Source organism: Anser brachyrhynchus (assembly GCF_964034855.1).
Source record: "Anser brachyrhynchus genome assembly, chromosome: 8".
NCBI classification, from domain to species: domain Eukaryota; kingdom Metazoa; phylum Chordata; class Aves; order Anseriformes; family Anatidae; genus Anser; species Anser brachyrhynchus.
This window is the reverse complement of record NC_137702.1, coordinates 16,896,649-16,915,578: the sequence shown is the minus strand read 5'-3', so window position 1 is coordinate 16,915,578 and position 18,930 is coordinate 16,896,649. Positions and strand designations below refer to the sequence as shown.

The 18,930-nt window shown below is 44.9% G+C and overlaps 2 protein-coding genes across 2 annotated transcripts in view; one reads left to right on the top strand and one right to left on the bottom strand.

Moving 5' to 3' along the window:
• Nucleotides 1–18,930, top strand: part of LOC308199001 (uncharacterized protein) — a 128,410-nt gene that overhangs the window by 74,831 nt on the left and 34,649 nt on the right. The window contains exons 3-4 of the mRNA XM_080602362.1: nt 758–1,034; nt 3,770–3,892. Of these exons, the coding sequence (XP_080458488.1) occupies nt 758–1,034; nt 3,770–3,885 (393 nt within the window). The 3' untranslated portion in view covers nt 3,886–3,892. The remainder of the gene's footprint in view (nt 1–757; nt 1,035–3,769; nt 3,893–18,930) is intronic.
• Nucleotides 6,373–18,830, bottom strand: TSEN15 (tRNA splicing endonuclease subunit 15). The gene is made up of 4 exons (XM_080602361.1): nt 18,530–18,830; nt 16,970–17,051; nt 15,579–15,714; nt 6,373–6,752 (listed from the first exon to the last, which is right to left on the bottom strand). The coding sequence occupies exons 1-4, from the start codon at nt 18,674–18,676 to the stop codon at nt 6,548–6,550; spliced, it is 570 nt and encodes a 189-aa protein (XP_080458487.1). The 5' UTR covers nt 18,677–18,830; the 3' UTR covers nt 6,373–6,547.

Genomic DNA, 18,930 nt, shown 5'->3' with positions numbered 1-18,930 from the left:
TTTACTTAGAGGATACTACAGTATCTAACACGCAAACAGAGGAGGCAAAGTGTGCTGGCTGGCTTAAAGACCCTTTCCTGGTGTTTTGCTGTAAAGCTTGGCAAAGCTGCCCTTGCTTCGCACCCTGCCTCCCTTGCTGAGGCACCAGGGTGGGAGGATCAGCTGCAGAGGATCCAGACAGTAGGGAGGGATCTGAACACCGCAGGGACTTGTTCTTGTATTGTCTAAGAGATAGAGGACTGGGCAAAAGTCAGTGTCCTGAACCCTGTACCATTCAACATAACTAAGTTGTGTAATGCAATTAATAACTAGGGAGGCTTAGCTGAGCCTCCAGAGAGTACCAAAATCATGTTCTCTTTCACTCCATTATGTAAAAGTCAGACGTGACAGAAAACCGCATCCACCAGCTGGCTGGTGGTACCACAAGAAGGTAATACCAGCCGGCATGGGGAGGGCTGGGGGGGGCACAGGCCACGAGCAGGTTGGGCACAGGCTTCCTGTGCTGATGGGTAGCACAGGCAGATACCTCGGGAAGCATTTGGTTTCCACAATTTTCAATGCATCTGTCTGGGAATACAAAAATATTACAGGAATGCCTCTAAAGTCATAAGAATAACTGAGGTATTGTGGACTGCATAGCTCAGGGTGCAGAATTTCACCTTGCGAACAAGCGCTGCACTGGGGAAGGGACGCGAACCCATTCCCTGCCAAGGATGTGTGCTTACGGGGTGTTTTTGTTTCCTCCTTTTGTTTGCAGGAACCGAGCAGCAGCGCAGGGCCTTTTGCAGAGCACCCAGAAGAGGAGGGCTCCAGCTCAGTAGTCTGTAAGCGCCCTCTGGTGCAAATACAGCTGGCTGGCTTCAACCCACTCCACGCCACAGCTTCACCCAGCAGCTGGCCTGAAAGCCTCCAAACAGGGCGTCTGTTTGGGTGTTTCGGAGAGCAGATGGGCGTCACAGCCACCCTGGACCATGGAGGCAACACTCTGCAAGAGAGAGGGCCTCCTCTGCAGGCTGGACATCGGCATGCTGCTGGTGAGAGCTGGCTTCCAGTTGTGCTGAGGTTTTGGGGTTGGTCTGGTGGAATCGAGATGCCTGGTTGGTACCTGGATTAGGACAAGGAAGTGGCGTAGATGGCTTTTTAGAAAAAGTGCGGGCACCCCAGCAGAAGACAGTGGAAGCAGGAAGGTTGGAAAGAAAGGGGAGTGTCTGGATAGGGCAAACAGCATCAAAAGATCAATTTGAGGGTAACAAAGGGCAGAAGTGTTACTTATGAAACATGTGCCAGAAAAGGGAAAAAGCTGCAAAAAAAGGCTCAGAAGAGCCACTCAGGTTTGGCAAAAAAAGCTTGGTGGCCAGACAAGAAATGTGGGGAGAAGCTGGTAGCTGGGTGTGGATGCAAAGGGTGATTAATGAGAGATAAAGCATCAGGGCTATAAATTACGTCAGTTAGGTGCAGAGAAGACAACAGACAGCACGTAGCTAACAAGGAGTTGGAGCGTTCGTTAGTTCGCCCAAGCAGATGGGCTGTCAGTCAGGTTTGCTGACGGTAGTGGCCAAGTCCAGGTCTCCACAGGCTCATTGCGCAATGGAAGTGGGAGCATCTGAGAAATATGGAAGGAAAATGAAAAAGAGATCACCTCCCTGGGATACTCTGAAAAATGAGGTGCAGCTGCAGCTATTTTTGAGGAGTTAGGCAAACCTAGTTGCTCATAATTTAATTTCTGGATGAGGATTGCCTGTTGGTGTGGCAATTTGCTGTCAGCTGGAGTGGTCGGAGATCTTCAGCAGTGCCTCGCGGGCTGGTACCTGCTGTAGCTGGGTCTGCTGAGGCAGGATACAAACCAGTGGTGCACCAAAGTGCTCGGTGTCCTGCGAAATCAGGGAGTGCTGAGCTGTGACAGTGATATGAACGGTGGTAAGAAAGCTGTTTAAAAAGCAAAACAGGAGGGAGGTGAAGAAAGTGGACAACTCTTAACAGAAGGGGTGGGAAGGACTGGAGTTTGGTGTAATTGCTTCAGCCCTGCAAAGTAAGGTTTATTGGTGGGATGATTAAAATGGAAGTAGAATTGGAATGAGAAAAGTAGAGGTGAAAGGCTATTCAGTCTGAGAAATTTCAGTTAGTAGGGCTTGAATTCATCCCAGTTTATTTGCTTTGGATAATGACTTAAGGAAGTTTAAAACTATTGGACTGTAATGGAAGACGGGAACATCCCTGGGGACCAGAGGGGGTTAATAGTAAGCCCATTTATATCAACCAGGACTTACAGGATAGCTGATGGAGTTTAGATTCCTGAAAACTACTGAGACAACCTATTAAACAGCTAATTCCTACAGATCTGCAATACTAGTAGGATGCTTAGTAAATTCATATGGCTGTTTATTAGGGGAAAAAAAATATATAAATTAAACAAAGAAGCATCTTTGCTGGGTTGCTGACCAAGAAACGGGAAAGATTAAACTCATTTGGTGTTAGCAATGTAACTGATGTTTCCATGTTGTGTGCAAGCAAAAGATCCTGTGGAAAACCTTGCCCAGCTTGAGTTACAAGAGGAGACCGTGTCTTTCTTCTAATGATTTCTGAAAAACAGAACTGTTTTGTAGGAAAGCTGAGGCCCAATCTGGAGGGCACGGGATCCTGCCCAGGGTGTGGTTTGGAAGCAACAAGCCTTCACCTGCTCACCGCGTGCCGAGCAGCACTGCCAGGCACTGCGCCGCTGCTGTGTAAGGGCGTTTCGAGCAGGGTTGGATCGCGAGCCATCCTTCGCTCGCCTGGCTGCTCCATGCTGAGGTTGCACACACCACACGCAGCCACGGGCACGTAGGGAGGAGCCCACCGCCCAAACACACGCACATGCCTCTGCTTATTCAGCACGCAGATGTGGAGAGTTGTGGTAGTTATTGACTTTCAGCAGCCCTCTGCTGCAGTGCGTGTTCCTGGCCGCTTCTTGCAGCCACAGCCCCTCCTTCTGCATCTGATGAGGCTTCCTGCTTCCTGACCAGTGTTTTTTTGCACAAAATGCTATGTGTGCATTGCATATGGTTAGACTGAGTACAGGACAGCTAGGGTAATGATGCCAGTAATGCCTCAAGGAAACGAAGCTTGCATAAACAAAAGCAGACACTTATATAACTGGGCATCAAGTCTCACCATCAAATCCACGCAAAAACATCACTGTGCTTTTCTATCTTTCTTTACTTGGTGAGGAAGTTTCAATGCAAATATCTCCCTTGAAGAGAAAAAATACTTGAAACAATAATCTACCAGAATGTGATACTCTCATTGTATGATTTTAAAACATGCCTTCTGTTGGTCAGGGGGATCAGTAAAACAAATCAAGCTGTGCTTAGCAAATAAAACTTGAAAAAAAATATGAAAGGATGGCAAGATGTAGCCTGTAAAATCTTGTGGACTGAAAGGAGAGATTGAATTTGCGAAAGCTTTGAGGCCGGATGTCACAGGTCATAGAGTAACACTTGAATACTTTAGGCACAGCACCAAGATCCTATGGATTTAGGAATTTTAATGCGCTACTGTTCTGAACTGATACACTACCAAGGGAAGTCTCTTCCTATCTTCATTCAGTGCCTGGGACAACAGAAGCTCTGCTTTGTGTGCTTCTGAGTTGACACAGAGAAATAATACCAGACTTCAGTAAAGGAACAGCACAGCTGGCTCTGAATTTAATAAAAATCCCCACGTTCACATTGTAATACCTATGGGACAAACAGTGAAATGATACTACCTCTTCTTTTTTTTTTTCCCTCAGAAATAAAGAACCACTGCAATCTAAGGAGGCTGGAGAAAGGCCTATATCATCATTCTTCTGTGGGACACATGGCAGAAATCAAAGCCTTCAGACAGTTTCTCCAACAAAGCTCCTGAAGACTGGGTAAGCAGTTTTCAGTATATAAAAAAGAAGGCTCAAATTATGCTCCTCTTTCTGTGACTAGAAATTATAAAATGAAGGGAGGAAAGCTAGCATCAGTCACACAGCAAACTACAAAATGTCAATATTTTCTAGAAATGAAAGCACGTTGCTTGTGGAGTTAAGCATGTGTTGCTTAAAATTCTTCAACGTGTATGTTACAGCCTTCTTCACAAAAAAAAATACTCTTTTCCTGCACACACTCATGCTGGGGTTGAAGCATAACAGCTTATAACAAGGATGATTTACCTGATGGTATGTAGCCTAGCAAAGTGTTAAGATTTGCTTTATGGAATAAGTAGTAGAGTACATGAAATATAGATGGTAAGGTCAAACAGAGCATGCCAGGAGTCAACACACAGGTACCCTTTTAAGGCAGCGTGGCATTGGACCAAAATAAAATTACATTTTTCCTCCATGAAGGGAGCAAAACTGAGAAGAAGAGATTTTTTTCTTTGCACTTCTCGAAGGCCAAAGCCCACAGAGGTATGGTCTCCCCTTGATCTCTGGAAAACAAAACAAAACAAAACAAAACAAAAAACAACCACCATTTTGTTTCTGACTGCATCAGAATATACACAGCCTCATGTATGGTTTGTCCAATTACCAGGTCAGGGTACATATCGGTACCGTTGTATCCCATCCAAACTCAGCCTGTGCAGGATCAGATTAATAGCTGAAAACAAAAACTGCAGGAAGCAAACCTTTCTGAGCCGGTATTAGCTGCCAAAGCTCTTACCTCAGTGCACCACAGCCCAAATGTGAAGAGCTAATCATTAAGATTGTATGGTCATAACTTACAACAGCAAGAAGTATTACCAATAAAAAGATCAGAAAAGCAAATTCCCCCAGTCAGCACTGCATGGTCCCCCTGGACGTTGGTGCTGGTGGCGAAGTGGAGAAAAATGTTTTTCCTCTCCGTCCAAGGGCGCCATGCAGGGCTCTGGATGTCAGCACACCCTTCTCCCCTCCTCTACTTTTGCTGGCAAAGCTGGGAGGGCTCAACATGTGCTGCAAGCAGAGGAACACCCCAAGAGGGCTGAAGGCGAAGCGAGTCAGTGAAGGAGTTACGTCCCTGGCCCAGACTAGGCGGCTGCAAGACACTTGCAGAATCTACACCGAAATGTCACACGTGGTATGAGGGCCTTCCTGCCCTGAGCTCTCCCTGCCTCCCAGCATATTTGGCCTAAATAGATTCAAGCTCCACAACTGTAAAAACATCCACTCTTGTTGTAAGGATACCAATGCTTTAATGACCTTTCACGTCCAGCCTGATTTTTTGGATTCTCTCCCATTCTTATAACCCATGCAAAAAAAAAAAAAAAAAAGAACTCTTGTGCTTCAAATTTTGAATGTGTGGTCCTTGGCCACATAAATGTCATATGGACATTTTTGTATTCAAGAAGCTCCTTCTGGGATGGCATTTGATTGCCAAGAAATGCTAAGTTTAACCTGAAGAAGACTGTTATGTGAAAGACGTGGAAAATTCCTGCAGAAGAAACTGAAAGCCATTCAGCTACTCCTAGCTGAATCATCTCGAGCAGCCCGTTTAACTACCAGAAGCTATGTTTTAAAAAAAATAATTTAGAAATAACAATGGGTTTTGAAACCTGCTTGCTACGTTATGCAGATAACAGCTAGCATCCACTCATAGCGTAGGTGGTGACATGCTTTAGTGATGGCAAAAAACGTGCCCCATTGTCATGCTCCTCTTCAGAGATTTTAAGCACTACCTTAAAGTGAAGCACTAAAAGTGTGCTGAAGCTATTTCAGTCAGGAATCCCAAGGAGAGGGCAGGGCATCATTTAGCCAACTTCATCGCACTGGGATGCACACAAGGCACTTGCAGTTCTTGGACAGCTGTCCAACATTGTATTGGGAATAAGAGCCTGCCTGTGCTTTGGGATCGTGACCTTTACCTTGTGTGCATTCAACTACATGGGTCAACGCTTCCAGGCGTGGTTGATCCAGTCACAACTTACCTCCCCAGGAAGGGCCAGCCTCTCTGCTCACAGGTTCTTGAGGCAGACCTGGGGCCTCCTCTTTACTAGTCTACACTTTGTTCTAGTAGCCTCTAGTATTGCAGTAGTCAGTTTTCCCTCTACAGATAAAAATTTCAAATAAGGTATTTCTGGAGAAAAATCTCTTCTCCAAAAAGCAGGGGAGAGAGGGTTAAGTGTTCAAAAATGTAACCTGGGAGGTAGCACAAGCGTTTTCAACAGTGTTAAGATGTAGGAACTCTGTAAACTACAAAGCCCTTAAATCAGTAACAGTATTTCTGCCGGAAGCCATTAATATTTACCTTTAATAATTATTTATAATATAGGTAAGGATGTGTTTATTCTGTTATGTACCCAAACAGGTATCAATCAGAGACTAGCACTGCAAATTTCTCACAGGTATAATTATTAGTTAGGAGCAATCTGTCTCAAAAGCATGACCCATTTCATATTTCAAATGGTGTTTTATTACAGTGCAGCTGCACAAAACTCAATTCCCCATGAACATACACTTGATACGCAGAACACAGAGTTTTACACACTACTTATTTACATACGTAAGTTCCTGGATTTGTTTTGGTTTGAGGACAGTAGTTCAAGGAATGTCTGTTTGTCTTAATTATTTGGAAAGCTTCTTTCTTTTCTTCTTCCAGTGTTTATTGTCCACATCTTGAGTACTGTCAGGAGGCTCTGGTATTACAAAGCCATCAGTCATTTTGTAGTAGACTACTGTAGAATCTGACTCAACTATGGCCAAGGTAACTGACATTGGGGTGTCAGGATTGTCACATGAGAGAGAAGCTTTCTTCATGATTTCTCTTAACCTAGAAGAGAAAAACAGTTAGCAAGGACTCCGTAACACCCTACTGATGGCACAAAGGAACAAGTGCAGTATTGATGGGTTTTGTAGGTTTTGACACTGATGACATTCAAAGCAGAAAACAGTTTTTCATACTGTCATGTAGGATTCTCTAACTTGAGAGATGTTTTTACATACTATTTTATTTTCTGATCTTTAATACCATGCCTATAAAAAACATGCTTGCTCCCAGAAAGCACAAGAAAATTCATGCAAAGCTTGGAAGGATGGAGGAGTAATTAGAAACTTGTATTTGAGCCTTTCAAGAGGGCTTTAGCACAACTGCTATTTAAAAAGCTGCAAGAAGAAGAGATTAGTGAAGACAAAAACAGGCTTTTTATTGGATAAAGAAAGTGTAACATCTGTTCTAATAAAAATCCAAAGTCCTATAATCAAGCAGCAATCTCTTAAATAACAGTGAAGCTTAGTTTTTCCTAAAAAATTCATTTGGATGCATACATCTCTGCTGCAAATAGTTCAACATGAGCTTCTAATCTTTCCTTAGCTGTACTACTATGCACATACCTCGATCATCCTTTCACCACCAGAATCAGAGCATGGTGATCTCTAACGGCCATTGTTTTCATTAGAATAAAATAATCTAATTGAACACCATGTGTGAGGGGGAAAAAAAAAAAAAAGAGATATCTTCCATTTGTAGAGATAAGTCTTCCAGTCTGTGTGCTACAGTTCTCTGTGAGTCTGTGGAATACTCAGGAACCAAAGCCAGGTTTCTCTACCTCCCCGTCTAGACTAGAAGCCACAAGACTAACGATCTTCCTCAGGAAAGTCTGCATAAATAATGTCTTCCTTAAAAATTCACAACAAAGTTACGCAATTTTTCCTGTGCAGTTCATTTTAAGAATAACAGGCTAGTTGCTTTTTAGTTCAGAGCTGAGAACAACATCGAGTCTTGGCATGTTACTGTTCTGAGCAGGGCACAAGCACTGAAGGAGCGTGGTGCCCAGGGGCAGAAAGCAGCACTCCCCACAGCAAACATCACCACGGGGAGCTTCCTCCTTCACCCGGAGTCCAGGTACTGCAGGGTTCTCCCAGGACTGCCAGAGAGGGTATGCAGTGGGGAGAGATCAGCTCTGCACTGCGAAAAAAACATCACCCCTCACATCACGTGCCCATGAGCTCTCTTCCCCCAGAAATGCATTTCTGAAGCTGGGCACTGTAGTTGAAAATAAGGCTCTTTCTAAATGCATCAGCTTTCAAACTTTAATCATCACCTTCCCTTCCAAACCACTTTGATCCCTTAATAAAAGCCAAATGGGAAGTGGCAGAGAAGCAGCAGCAGCCTGGAAAGCCCATGCAGTTATCCCATGGCCCTCTTATGTACCCATCTGTGTTCTGAACTGGTCATAACTCAACTTGCTGAAGTCAGTAGTGCCTTTCCTTTTCCTTTCATTGCTGGCCCATGTATAATGCAAGGCAAGACATCCAGTGCAGTCAGTCAGACTATGTAGCAGAGATACTGAGGCTGTGAAAAGCCATATTCTGGTCCCCCTACTGTCAGATTTTGTAACAAGAAAATAAGGAAAGATACTGCATTGGCCACCGTCAGAAGAGAGGCATCTGCAAAAGATTCCTGCTTCAAGCAGTGTGACACTAACTGCTCTGCTCCCTGCCGTCCTGGCACGTTTCTTTGGCTGGTGCCTCAGCCTGCAGCTGTGCTGTGGGAACACCAACAGCGCTGTGCGTAGCCAGGAGAGCGCAGATGCAAGCCTGCCTTCCAAAGCTGTAGGCAAGCCGTGGGTTGAGGTGCTCTGGAAGAGCAAGGAAATGCATCCCCATATGAGCAATGCCTCAAATACACCAAGGCCTGCCAGTGGTGCGCTACCTGGTAAGAGGGGCATGCACCTGTGGTTGACAAGGACCTGGGAAAGGACTGCAGGCGTCCTTCCGGACGCGCCACACATGTACGGAGCAAGAACCCACCCATCACACCTCGCATCTTCTGCCTTTCTGAATAAAAGTTGGTGGTGGGGCCAGTCTCCTGGCAGAGATACCATTAAGAAAGAGCTAGTTATTGGTTTTGTGTAGCGGTGGAGGTTAATCTCTTCCCCAGCCTGGGAATGAGAAACAGAACTATCATTAAAAAGTCAAATAACAAAGGGTACAGCTACCTGGGAGAGAGATTCTTGGACCCAAAGAAACCAAACCTGTGTTGAGTGTGGTCTGCGCTTACCTGTCAGCCAGGACAGAAGCTCCTTCACAATTTCCTTCATAACTATCACCATTTCTCTCCCTACTCTGTTCAGGGAATGGAGATACAGCGAGGCCTCAGATCTATGTTTCCCATCACTTGTGATCTCTTCTTACAATGCCAAGCACAGACACATGAACCTTTATTCCTCTTGCCATTTAGCACTTCGGCTTAGAAGATGCGCCATGATCACAAAAGCAGTCAGGTCCTCACAACGGATCAATGAGACTTCTTCAAGTCCCTGGCCTACTTTTCATGGGACTGAGTTTCAGGCTTTAAGTAGAGAGCACAAGGACATTCCGTTGCTTCAGGATGATCTGCTAACACTGCTGGCCACGGAGCCCAGTGCTCTCCACTGCAAACAGAGGATCAGCCTCTATCAGCTTACAGAATTAGAACTGCAAATGCAAGATTCTCCGCTACCCGCTTTTCTAGATACAAGCAGCACCAAAGCAAGAGCTCCTGTTCGTACAGACCACAATGAGCCATAATGCAACCAGCACATCTGCAGATTAGTGGAAGGTATCTTTTAAAAGAATAAGCTTTGGAATTCAGGAAGTCTGTATCAGACGCCTGCATTTTCTCCCCTCCCCTGAAGGCATCCTTGTTAGCCTCTGCATCCAGTGTGCTCACAAAGCTTCTTTGCAGCATCAGACCTCTCAAAGGAGTCAGGGAAGAACATCTGGGTTTGCCCTGATTTCACTGCACTTGCTACCTGCCACAAATACAAAGATGAAATATTGCAGGAAAAGTTTATTTTTAAAATTCTTTTTGATGTGTCTAATGCTCTATATGGAGGGGGAAAAAAAGGGCAAGACGTGTTCTTGGCCTCCTGAAATTAAAAGCAATGCATGTGCTTGTTCATCACCTCAGATTAGCTCACCCACAGGCTCAGCCTCGTTAGGAAGATCAGGGACAGATACTCTGTACATGTTGCCACCTTCTTGGGATTTACACCAGTGTCTATCTGGTAAAAATTAAAAGGCATCTGGAGTCCCAAGAGAGCTCAAAGATCAAGCACGTGTGCTGCTGCATACACAGTGGGAAGTCTAGAAGTCAAAATATTCTGCAGCCACTCCTTTCCCTCCTCTCCCCCTCTCCAGGAAGAAAAGCCATTGAATGTTAAAAGAGGCAACACTGAAGCTTTACATTTCCCCCACAAAAAGGTACGTTTGAACAAAGGCCTTATGAAAGGAAAATAACATATGTAAAGCTAGGCACCCCAAGAAGCACTGGAAAGCTTTATCTAAGTCCCGTAAATAGAGTAAGGTTAAACATTTTTTTGAAAATATGAATTCTCAGTTGTAGATCACACAGTAAGAAATTCTCAGAATGGCTTGGAAACCCATCGCTAACACTGATGGCGTCTGCACGTCCAGTGGAAGCCAAGATCTGTTCCCACCAAGACAAATCCAAGTAGGATGAAGTCCTCAGTTTCCACTGAGGAAGCAACCTCATATTCACCTCACATTTCAGAAGATGAAAGGGATTTAATTTCAATCATACGAAAGAGACACTATTATACAAAAGTAAATTTTTGGCATTGCTGAAGTCTTTCGCTTCAGAAAACTTTAAAGGGGCTTTCCAGATACCTACAAGCTACATTCAGCAATAATTGCTATTTTTCTACAAGAGAATTAATTGAAAGAGCAGACAACTTACTTAACATCATGCAAGGACCACTGCAGCCGAGGTAACATCACTACTAATGTCAGCCTGCATCTGCCCTTACTGCTGCCTTCAAACTAAATTGCAACAGGGAACTCACCTGGTCTTCTATTACTGTTGTAACTAACACCTTAAAAAACAAAACAAAATAAAAACAACAACCCCTCACCCACAAAAACAAAAGCAACACACACACACACAAAAGAAGAGGGGATTTTTCTACTCTTCCCCCATCTTGTTCTGACCAGGAGGCTTTTGTATCAGGCCTTTGGACACATATTAGAAATCCACAGTGTATTTCCTAATGACTTGCTCCTAACAAAGTGATAGTGCCCTTTTTGTTCCAGAGAAAGAAACCAGTATACGACTGGAGAACTTCGGGCAACTGTGGCTTGAATCTTCAACTGACTGTCCAAAACCTGGAAGGGAACAGAATCATAAAGGAAAGAAAATGTGCAGGAAGTTTTGTGCTGAACAAAAGTATTTCAGTGATGTATCCCATGCAAGTACTGCTGAGAAGCAGAGGAAATACTGGAAGCTCTGAGTAGTTTTATGGAGGTTGCATAGTGCTCCATTTAGCTGAAATGGAACTGCTGCCCTCCTTACCATAAAAGCCAAAGGCTTTCAATCTGCCCTTTGTACCGGGATGAATAATTCATTGCAGGCTTGGCCGGCCTGAATAGCTCCCTCCCCTCCATGCAAGGCAGGGCTGAAGAGTCAATACAAGTTGGTCTCTGTATTCTGCATCGGGTGCGCACCATTGTGCCAGACCAGCTCAGATAGGCCCCCTGACAAGAGAATCAAAGCAGAGGAAGCCTCCTATAAAGCACAATACCTTGAATTTTGCCAGCAGTATGCAAACAGAGCAGTACAGTCTCTTGCTCACCATCAGGAAAACACTGCTCCAGACGCTGCTGCCTGCCCCGAAGTTAGATGAAGCTAGGGCCTTGAAATATAGGGGAAGAAACATGTGGTGTGGGGCAGGGGAGACGGTGTGTAAATGGACACCATTGTTTCTTGTGATTTGCTTCCTAACTACAGGAACATGAGATGCTAGAAAAAAATCATGTTTTTGTAATGGGAAATAAAATAGAACCAAAGAAAACACCACGTGCCTCACTGGTCAGAAAAGGAAATTGAAACCCCAAGGAATATAAAGTCGTTTTTTTCCACGGAAGTTGAAAAAGAAAACAAGATGAATTATGCAAAAGGGAGGAACTGGAGTTCAGCAAAATTCTACATGGTACACAAGCTATAGGAAGTTCAAAGGTAGTACTGCGTGCCTAACTCAGTTCTGTAAGCCACATCAATCACTTTTAAACTATTGATAAAGAATTTGTACTTAGAAGCCATTTTATTTGTACAGTAAACCACACATTAAAACTCAAATAATGCTAACAGCAGAACTACTGACAAAACTGTGAAAAGGCTGCAAGATGAAGAGCACGTCACACTCCCAGTGCATTTATAATAACAGTGCTGCTTATAAGCAAAATCACTTCAGATTAGAGGAACATCTATTTCATACAAAGTACAGACTTAGAAGAGGATAAACCACTTCCAACTGCCAGATTTGTTTCTAAGGATGCTTATTAGCTCTAAAATGAAACATTTTTTCCCCAAAATTAAGTTACCATTTTAATGAAATAATCCTTTCCCTCTTAGCCTGAAACAAACTTCACAATCTTGATGTAACCAACTTCATTCTTCAGTTCCAACTCTTGCACACAAAGAACAAACAGGACAGTGACGTATCATTTAATCTAATGGTGTATTAGTAACAGACATTTTGCTTGGACAATGTTATTTGTCCAGGATAGACAGCACCTAATTCCATTAGATCCAGCACCTAATTCCTTGATCCTGGAAGGCTCAAGGCTTTTAACGCTATCTAGCAAATCTAGCTGTCAACGCTACAAGCTCTCATACACTCTCTGAGCTAGGTTTATCCAAGTAATTTCTGCTGGCTTTGAAACAGGGCTACCTGTATTTAACTGCTTCAACCCCTTTGGGGAGCCTCAATTCTGGAACGTACCGACAATTAGATAATCCCTGTGCACTAAGATGTCGTCTCTGGTAGGAACAGGAAACACCTCCCACCCAATGGACCTCTGGATTCCTCCTGCAAGTATGTGTCACTGAATTCAAGGGAATACGTGCACAAGGTTCTCTGAACCTCGTGTGTTGGGAGAGCGGTCCAAGAGAGGAAGAAGTTGCATCTTATTCTCCAGGTCTTTACTCACAGAAGATTCACCAATCTTCATTTTAAGAGCAGGTACACAAAGCACAAGACTATCATTTGCATTAGTGGTCACTTTGCTCCAGACCCCATAATTCTGTGATTCAGTGAACTACCATGCGTGCCAGCAGCTCAGGATGATCAGCTTCCATCACGCTTTTTATGGAAGGCACTGAGCTTAGTAAGTACAACAGCTTCTGCCTTAAGCAGTTAACTGTAATGTGTAAGTTGGACACAATGAAATCTTATAACAGGCTAAAAAACATAGAGCGGATTGTTTTTTTTATGGCACTCTGATTTATCTTTTGCTCTAGTACCTTGCTGGTAATTTCCATATCAACTTTATTATGGCCTTTTACGGACACTTTCCTCTGAGTGTCGGCCAAACATGAACCTTCACAAGACACCTGGGAAGGCAGCGCGTGGCAGGTCTTTGCTGAAGTGGCTTCGAGAGGAAAACCACCCCTGCAGCTCCTACCCAGGCCTTACTGTTTAAGCAAGGAAATGCTGCCCATAAATGCTGCCAACCGCTGCACATCATTTCCAGGCCCAGCAATGAGGACAAAATATTTTCACGTTCCCAACCACCTCCAATGGCTTATGTTTCAATGTTAATTGAGCTGCATTTCTTCATACTTCTTACTTAGAGCAAGTAACACAAAAACCCAGCACACTGCTTTTGAACAGAATAGCAAAGTAACTAAGTATGAATGCTTTCCTGTCTGCCTACAACTTGGTAAGTCAAATGAGAAAACATTAAGACATCAGATACCTAACAAAGCCTCCTGCTACCAACAATTGCAACAACAAAATATTCACAGCTGTCAGAACAAAGAGGCAGTAGCACTGTGACACTGTGTTTTCTACTCCTTCTTTAGGATGCCTTTTTAATGAACTCCCTTCTGCACTGCCTATGGCTGAGGCACGGTTATCGTCCCTACCCCCTTTATTGCCTCCTGTTCCAGCAAAGGAGCTGAGTTGATTCTTTCTCTATAAGATAGACCAGGCCTCTCTGATCAGCACTGCCCTACTAATGAAATTCCAAGCATGCATATGCACATGCACATACAACAACACAAATTCCCAAAGCTGTTGTGAGGCACAAGGATAGTATACGCTTGTGTCAAGCACATACAGGCTTTAACGGACTCACCTGGCATCACAGCACTGTATTCAGCTCATTTTAGTGACAACATGCTCTATGTACTTGCTCTATAGCAAAACCTAGTCACAGACTGTACTTTTAATCAATGTGATGCATTCAGTCTGTGCTTCTCTAACACACATCCTTCCAGTAATGGATTCCATCCACACCTGGTGCCAGAAACAGAGCAAACAGTATCACCACAGTACAAACAAGATCAGAGGCTCCAAATGAAAAGCCCCAATGAAACAGTAAAAGATAGGACATACATGCAGTGCAGTATCTCCCTGTCATTAAAAACCGATTAGAACATAGTTGCTGGCACTGACCCAACACCAGGAATCAAAGTTTCCAGCCTAGATGGAAACCTACTACATTAAACAAGCACAATTCATCATGTAGGAGTTACTTCTCAAAGGTCCCATATCCTAATTTGCTGCTGTCTTTTCCCATCCAAAATCCAGTTTGAACTCTTAACAGTGTGAACAGCAGCGTGTCCCTGTCACACGCATACAGCAATCAGCTGCTCACAGAGATGCTGAATGATGCTCAGTATTTCATCCTGGAAGACCTGTCAGCAGATTTACTCTATCACACTGTATTTCTCTGTAAAACTAAGCCCACAGGAATGACTGACCGCCAGTATTTGCAAATGGAAGATTTTTCAGCAACTAGATAGTATGTGAATCCATCGATATGTAGTAAGTCATTTTCTTCTCCCTCACAAATGAATTGCTTCTGAACATAAGCTCTTGGGAAAACACATAGCAGAATTAAGGTGGAAGTCTATTTGCAAGAGACTTGTCACTTCTAAAACCTAAGAAAAAGCAAACAAACATAGCATGTCTAAAACGTGCTATATCACAATCACAGTTCAAAGGAGAGTTATATGTTGGATTCTGGGGAAGTAAGAGGCATTTCCGTTTGAAAGCAGCCAAATCATATTTTCAAACCAAAAAAGCTAAACAAATGAAACACACCACCAGGCTTATCCCTGAGATTCAACAATTAAAAAAAAAAATCATTCTTAGACAGGTCTGGGGGGATTTCTTTTCCTATTTGGTATTTGAAAGCCCATTGACATAAAGAAGCACCATTAGATTTCCCAGACTACAAATATGCAACACAAGAATGTTCAAAACATAACCTGTGAAGGTCCTGAGTTCTAACCTTGTCCCTCAAATGCATACTTTGATATCCATTGTTACCTGCTAGAGCAAATGCAACTTCTAAACAATATGAAGTGTTTATCAACAGAAGGAGTCGATTGCTGTGGGAAGCTGACATCAAAAGCTTACCATTTCCAGAGAAGAAGAAGCAGAGACTGATGCAGCTTAGAAAAAGAAAGAAATCTCACCTTTAAATATATGTTTGCAGCATCCAAAATAATTCTGCTTACGGGCTGAGATATTACTTTTCTTGTGATATTCCTTGTTTTCTCCCACTTCCCCCTTAAGCAAATTATCAGCAGCCTGCTCTTCTTTTTGTCTTATTAGTAGTGGGATCCAAACACTGACCACAGCCTCACCTTTCGTGGCTTAATGATATGTCCACAGGTACTGGCACCATCACTTGGAGACTGTCCTGCTCTCTCTCACGTGCGTGTAAGCATATGAGCTGCAGTTCTGCTAATCCAACATGCTTCACTTCATGCCAGTTTCTCCCTAGAAAGGTTTGTCATCGATGAGATGGACCAGAACACAAAACACAAGTTCCAATCGTTCAAGTATCAAGTTTCAAATTCAATTTAACATCTTCTGTTGTTATCCCTTCCTCTCCTTACAGGGGAGACAACTACCCTATACAACTGGCAAGTTTTCTGAGAAACAAACCTGCTAAAGAAACCTGTGGGAGCACTACTACTGTGTTGAGTTCAGAGCTACACTGATGGATGGTGGCTGGGGATCTGTTTGACAAGACTTTGTTTCAAAAAGGTAAAAAGAAGACAAAAACTTATCTTTAGTCACCTGCTGCATAAAACTGTAAACCAAATCTGAAATTTATCAGTACCCAAAACTGTGTGAAACAGGTGCTACAGGCATGGTTATTGATGACACACAGTTCTTCCCTTCTGCTTGAAGAGATGAGGCTAAAAGTTTTCATTGCGTAACTATAGGAGCATTCTCTTAGAGCTTATTAAGACATTTTCTTTAAGGGGTTTAACAATAATTATAACAGATGTGGTGCTTTCTGGCCTGTAATATTCCCCCATACCCTGACACTGAGAATCACCAGCCTCCAAGAGAAATTCATTATTGTTACTGGGCTGGCTGCCTGCCTATGTGCAGTCCCTTCTAAATAGGGCCCATCTGGGAGAATTGCAAGCAGAGGTTTATTATCACATAACACTATTCCACTCTTGTAAGGCATCAGAAGACTATGCTAAGTTTGTCATAATTACTGTCACCAGATTTCTAAGCAGTCTTCTTTCCTACAGGAATCCTTGCCCCTTCCAGAAACCAGCATCCTAATCAGACTGGCACACTTCAGGCATTTTCTAAACTGTAATCTTAGGGAGATGCTATGACTTAGTAGCTTTGACATTAACCTACAAAAGAGGATTCTATTACCAGTACAACCACTGAACTTATAACTTTGCCTTTCTATATCCCCTTTTCTTCCCCTACTCCTCTTCTACTTTTTTCCATGCCAAGTGTCTTTGCTCTGGAAGGCCTGCACCTGTAACTGTGACTGCTGGCTGAAGTGGGCCCTAATCTTTGTAAAGGCTCTGGGTAGGCACACGATAGAAAACTTTGGTTCTAAAATACCATGTTTCTTAGGTAACCATCGCTGCACGAAGTTTTAAAGCAAATGCCAAGGACTTTTGCAGGAAAGGCTCTGATAGTACACAAACCTTAGCTAACGCCTAACATGTTAATACATTTTTGGTACATCTGTCCAGTCACTTCATCGAATTACCTTCTAAGAGGTCCAGGTATACCAGAAACGCAGCATAGATTTGACTACTGTCAGATATATCAAGGGACATCATTTCTGTGAACTGAAACCAAAAAGACAACATTGGTCAAAGGAAAATGAAGTTACATTAAAAACACAAAGACCTGATCCAGAATCTATACAGCTGTCTAACCTGTTGAGTCTGAAACCAGCTTTAAGGACTAACAGGGAATTAAAAGACAGGAGCGGTTTTCTGACAATATCTTAAGAGTTTTTTGCCACATCCCCCCTATTTCAGCACTTAAGAAAGCAAGCCAAATAAATAAGCAACAGAGGAAATGCAACTATATCTGGAACAGAACTGGCTTTGTGGACACCTATGAATTTTACCTATTTTTGCTGCAGCACATCAACACAAGATGACGGCCAAATTAAATACCTCCATGTTTTCAGCATGCTAAAAATTCAGATGGATTTAAAAGTTTACATTTGCATTTTCCAGCTACAGTTTCAGCATCTAAAACTTCACCCCCTGCTAAAGCCAGCATTCCCCCACAACCCCACTGGCTTTCATCACAGGCCAGGAGATAAGCTCCCCCAACTGACCCAAACCCCCCAAAGCATGTTAGACTAAACCCCCCTCCCTGAGCACAAATTCTTGGTGAGGGAAGGGTAACCTGGCAGCTTCACTGGCCCCAGGGCCATGAAGATGTACCCAAGATGCTCCTCAGAGCAACGGTGGCCCAAGGTAACAGAAAATGCCATCCAGAGGAACCTGGACAAGCTTGAGAAGTGGGCCCATGTGAACCTAATGAGGTTCAACAAGTCCAAGTGCAAGGTGCTGCACCTGTGTCAGGGCAATCCCAGGCACAAGCACAGGCTGTGAGAAGAACTCACTGAGAGCAGCCCTGCAGGGAAGGACTTGGGGGTTCTGGTGGATGAAAAGCTCAACATGAGCCTGCAAGGGCAACTGCATCCTGGGCTGCACCAACAGAGGTGTGACCAGCAGGTCGAGGGAGGTGACTGTCCCCCTCTGCTCTGCCCTTGTGAGGCCCCACCTGGAGTCCTGCATCCAGGTCTGGGGCCCCCAGCACAAGAAGGATGTGGGGCTGTTAGAGCGGGTCCAGAGGACGCCACGAGGATGCTCAGAGGCTGGAGCACCTCTCTTAGGAAGAAAGGCTGAGAGGGCTGGGGCTGTTTGGCCTGAAGAAAATAAGGCTCCGGGGTGACCTCACTGCATCTTTTCAGTACTTAAAGGGGGCTTATAAAAAAGATGGAGAGCAACATTTTGCTTGGGCAGATGACAACAGGACAAGGGGGAATGACTTTAAACTAAAAGAGGGGAGATTTAGATGAGGTGTTAGGAGGAAATCCTTCACTCAGAGAGAGGTGAGGGGCTGGAACCCACTGCCCAGAGAAGCCGCGGCTGCCCCGTCCCGGGGGTGCCCCAGGCCGGGCTGGATGGGGCTGGGGGCGGCCCAGCGCCGCGGGAGGCGCCTCCCCCCGGCAGGGGGCTGTAACCCACCCCCACCCCGGGCCCCCCCGGGCCCCCCCGGCCGCGGAGCTCAGCGCGGGCCCTACCACGGGGTGCGCCGCCATCCAGTTGCCGCCGGCCCCTCCCGTCCAGCGCCGGCCGCCGGCAGAGGAACCCCCCGGCGGGCCGCAGCCCCCCTCCGCCCGGCCGGGCTGCGGCTCCGGCTCCGGCTCCGGCTCCGGCTCCAGCTCCATGCTGCCCCCGGTGCAACGCGACTCGGCTCCGGGCGGCGCCGCAGCGCCGCGCTCTCCCCGGCAGCCGCCGCAGTTCCGCCGCCGCCGCGTTCCGCCGGGGCCGGGCCCCTGCCGCGGGGGGCGCCGCAAGCAGCCTCGCCCGCTGCCGGGCTGGCGCCTACCTCGGCCGGCCTCTCGCGGCCCGGTTTTCCGCTCGCGAGGCCTGATACTGAGAAGGGAGGCAGGGGATTTCGAGTAACCGGCTCCGGCCCCCG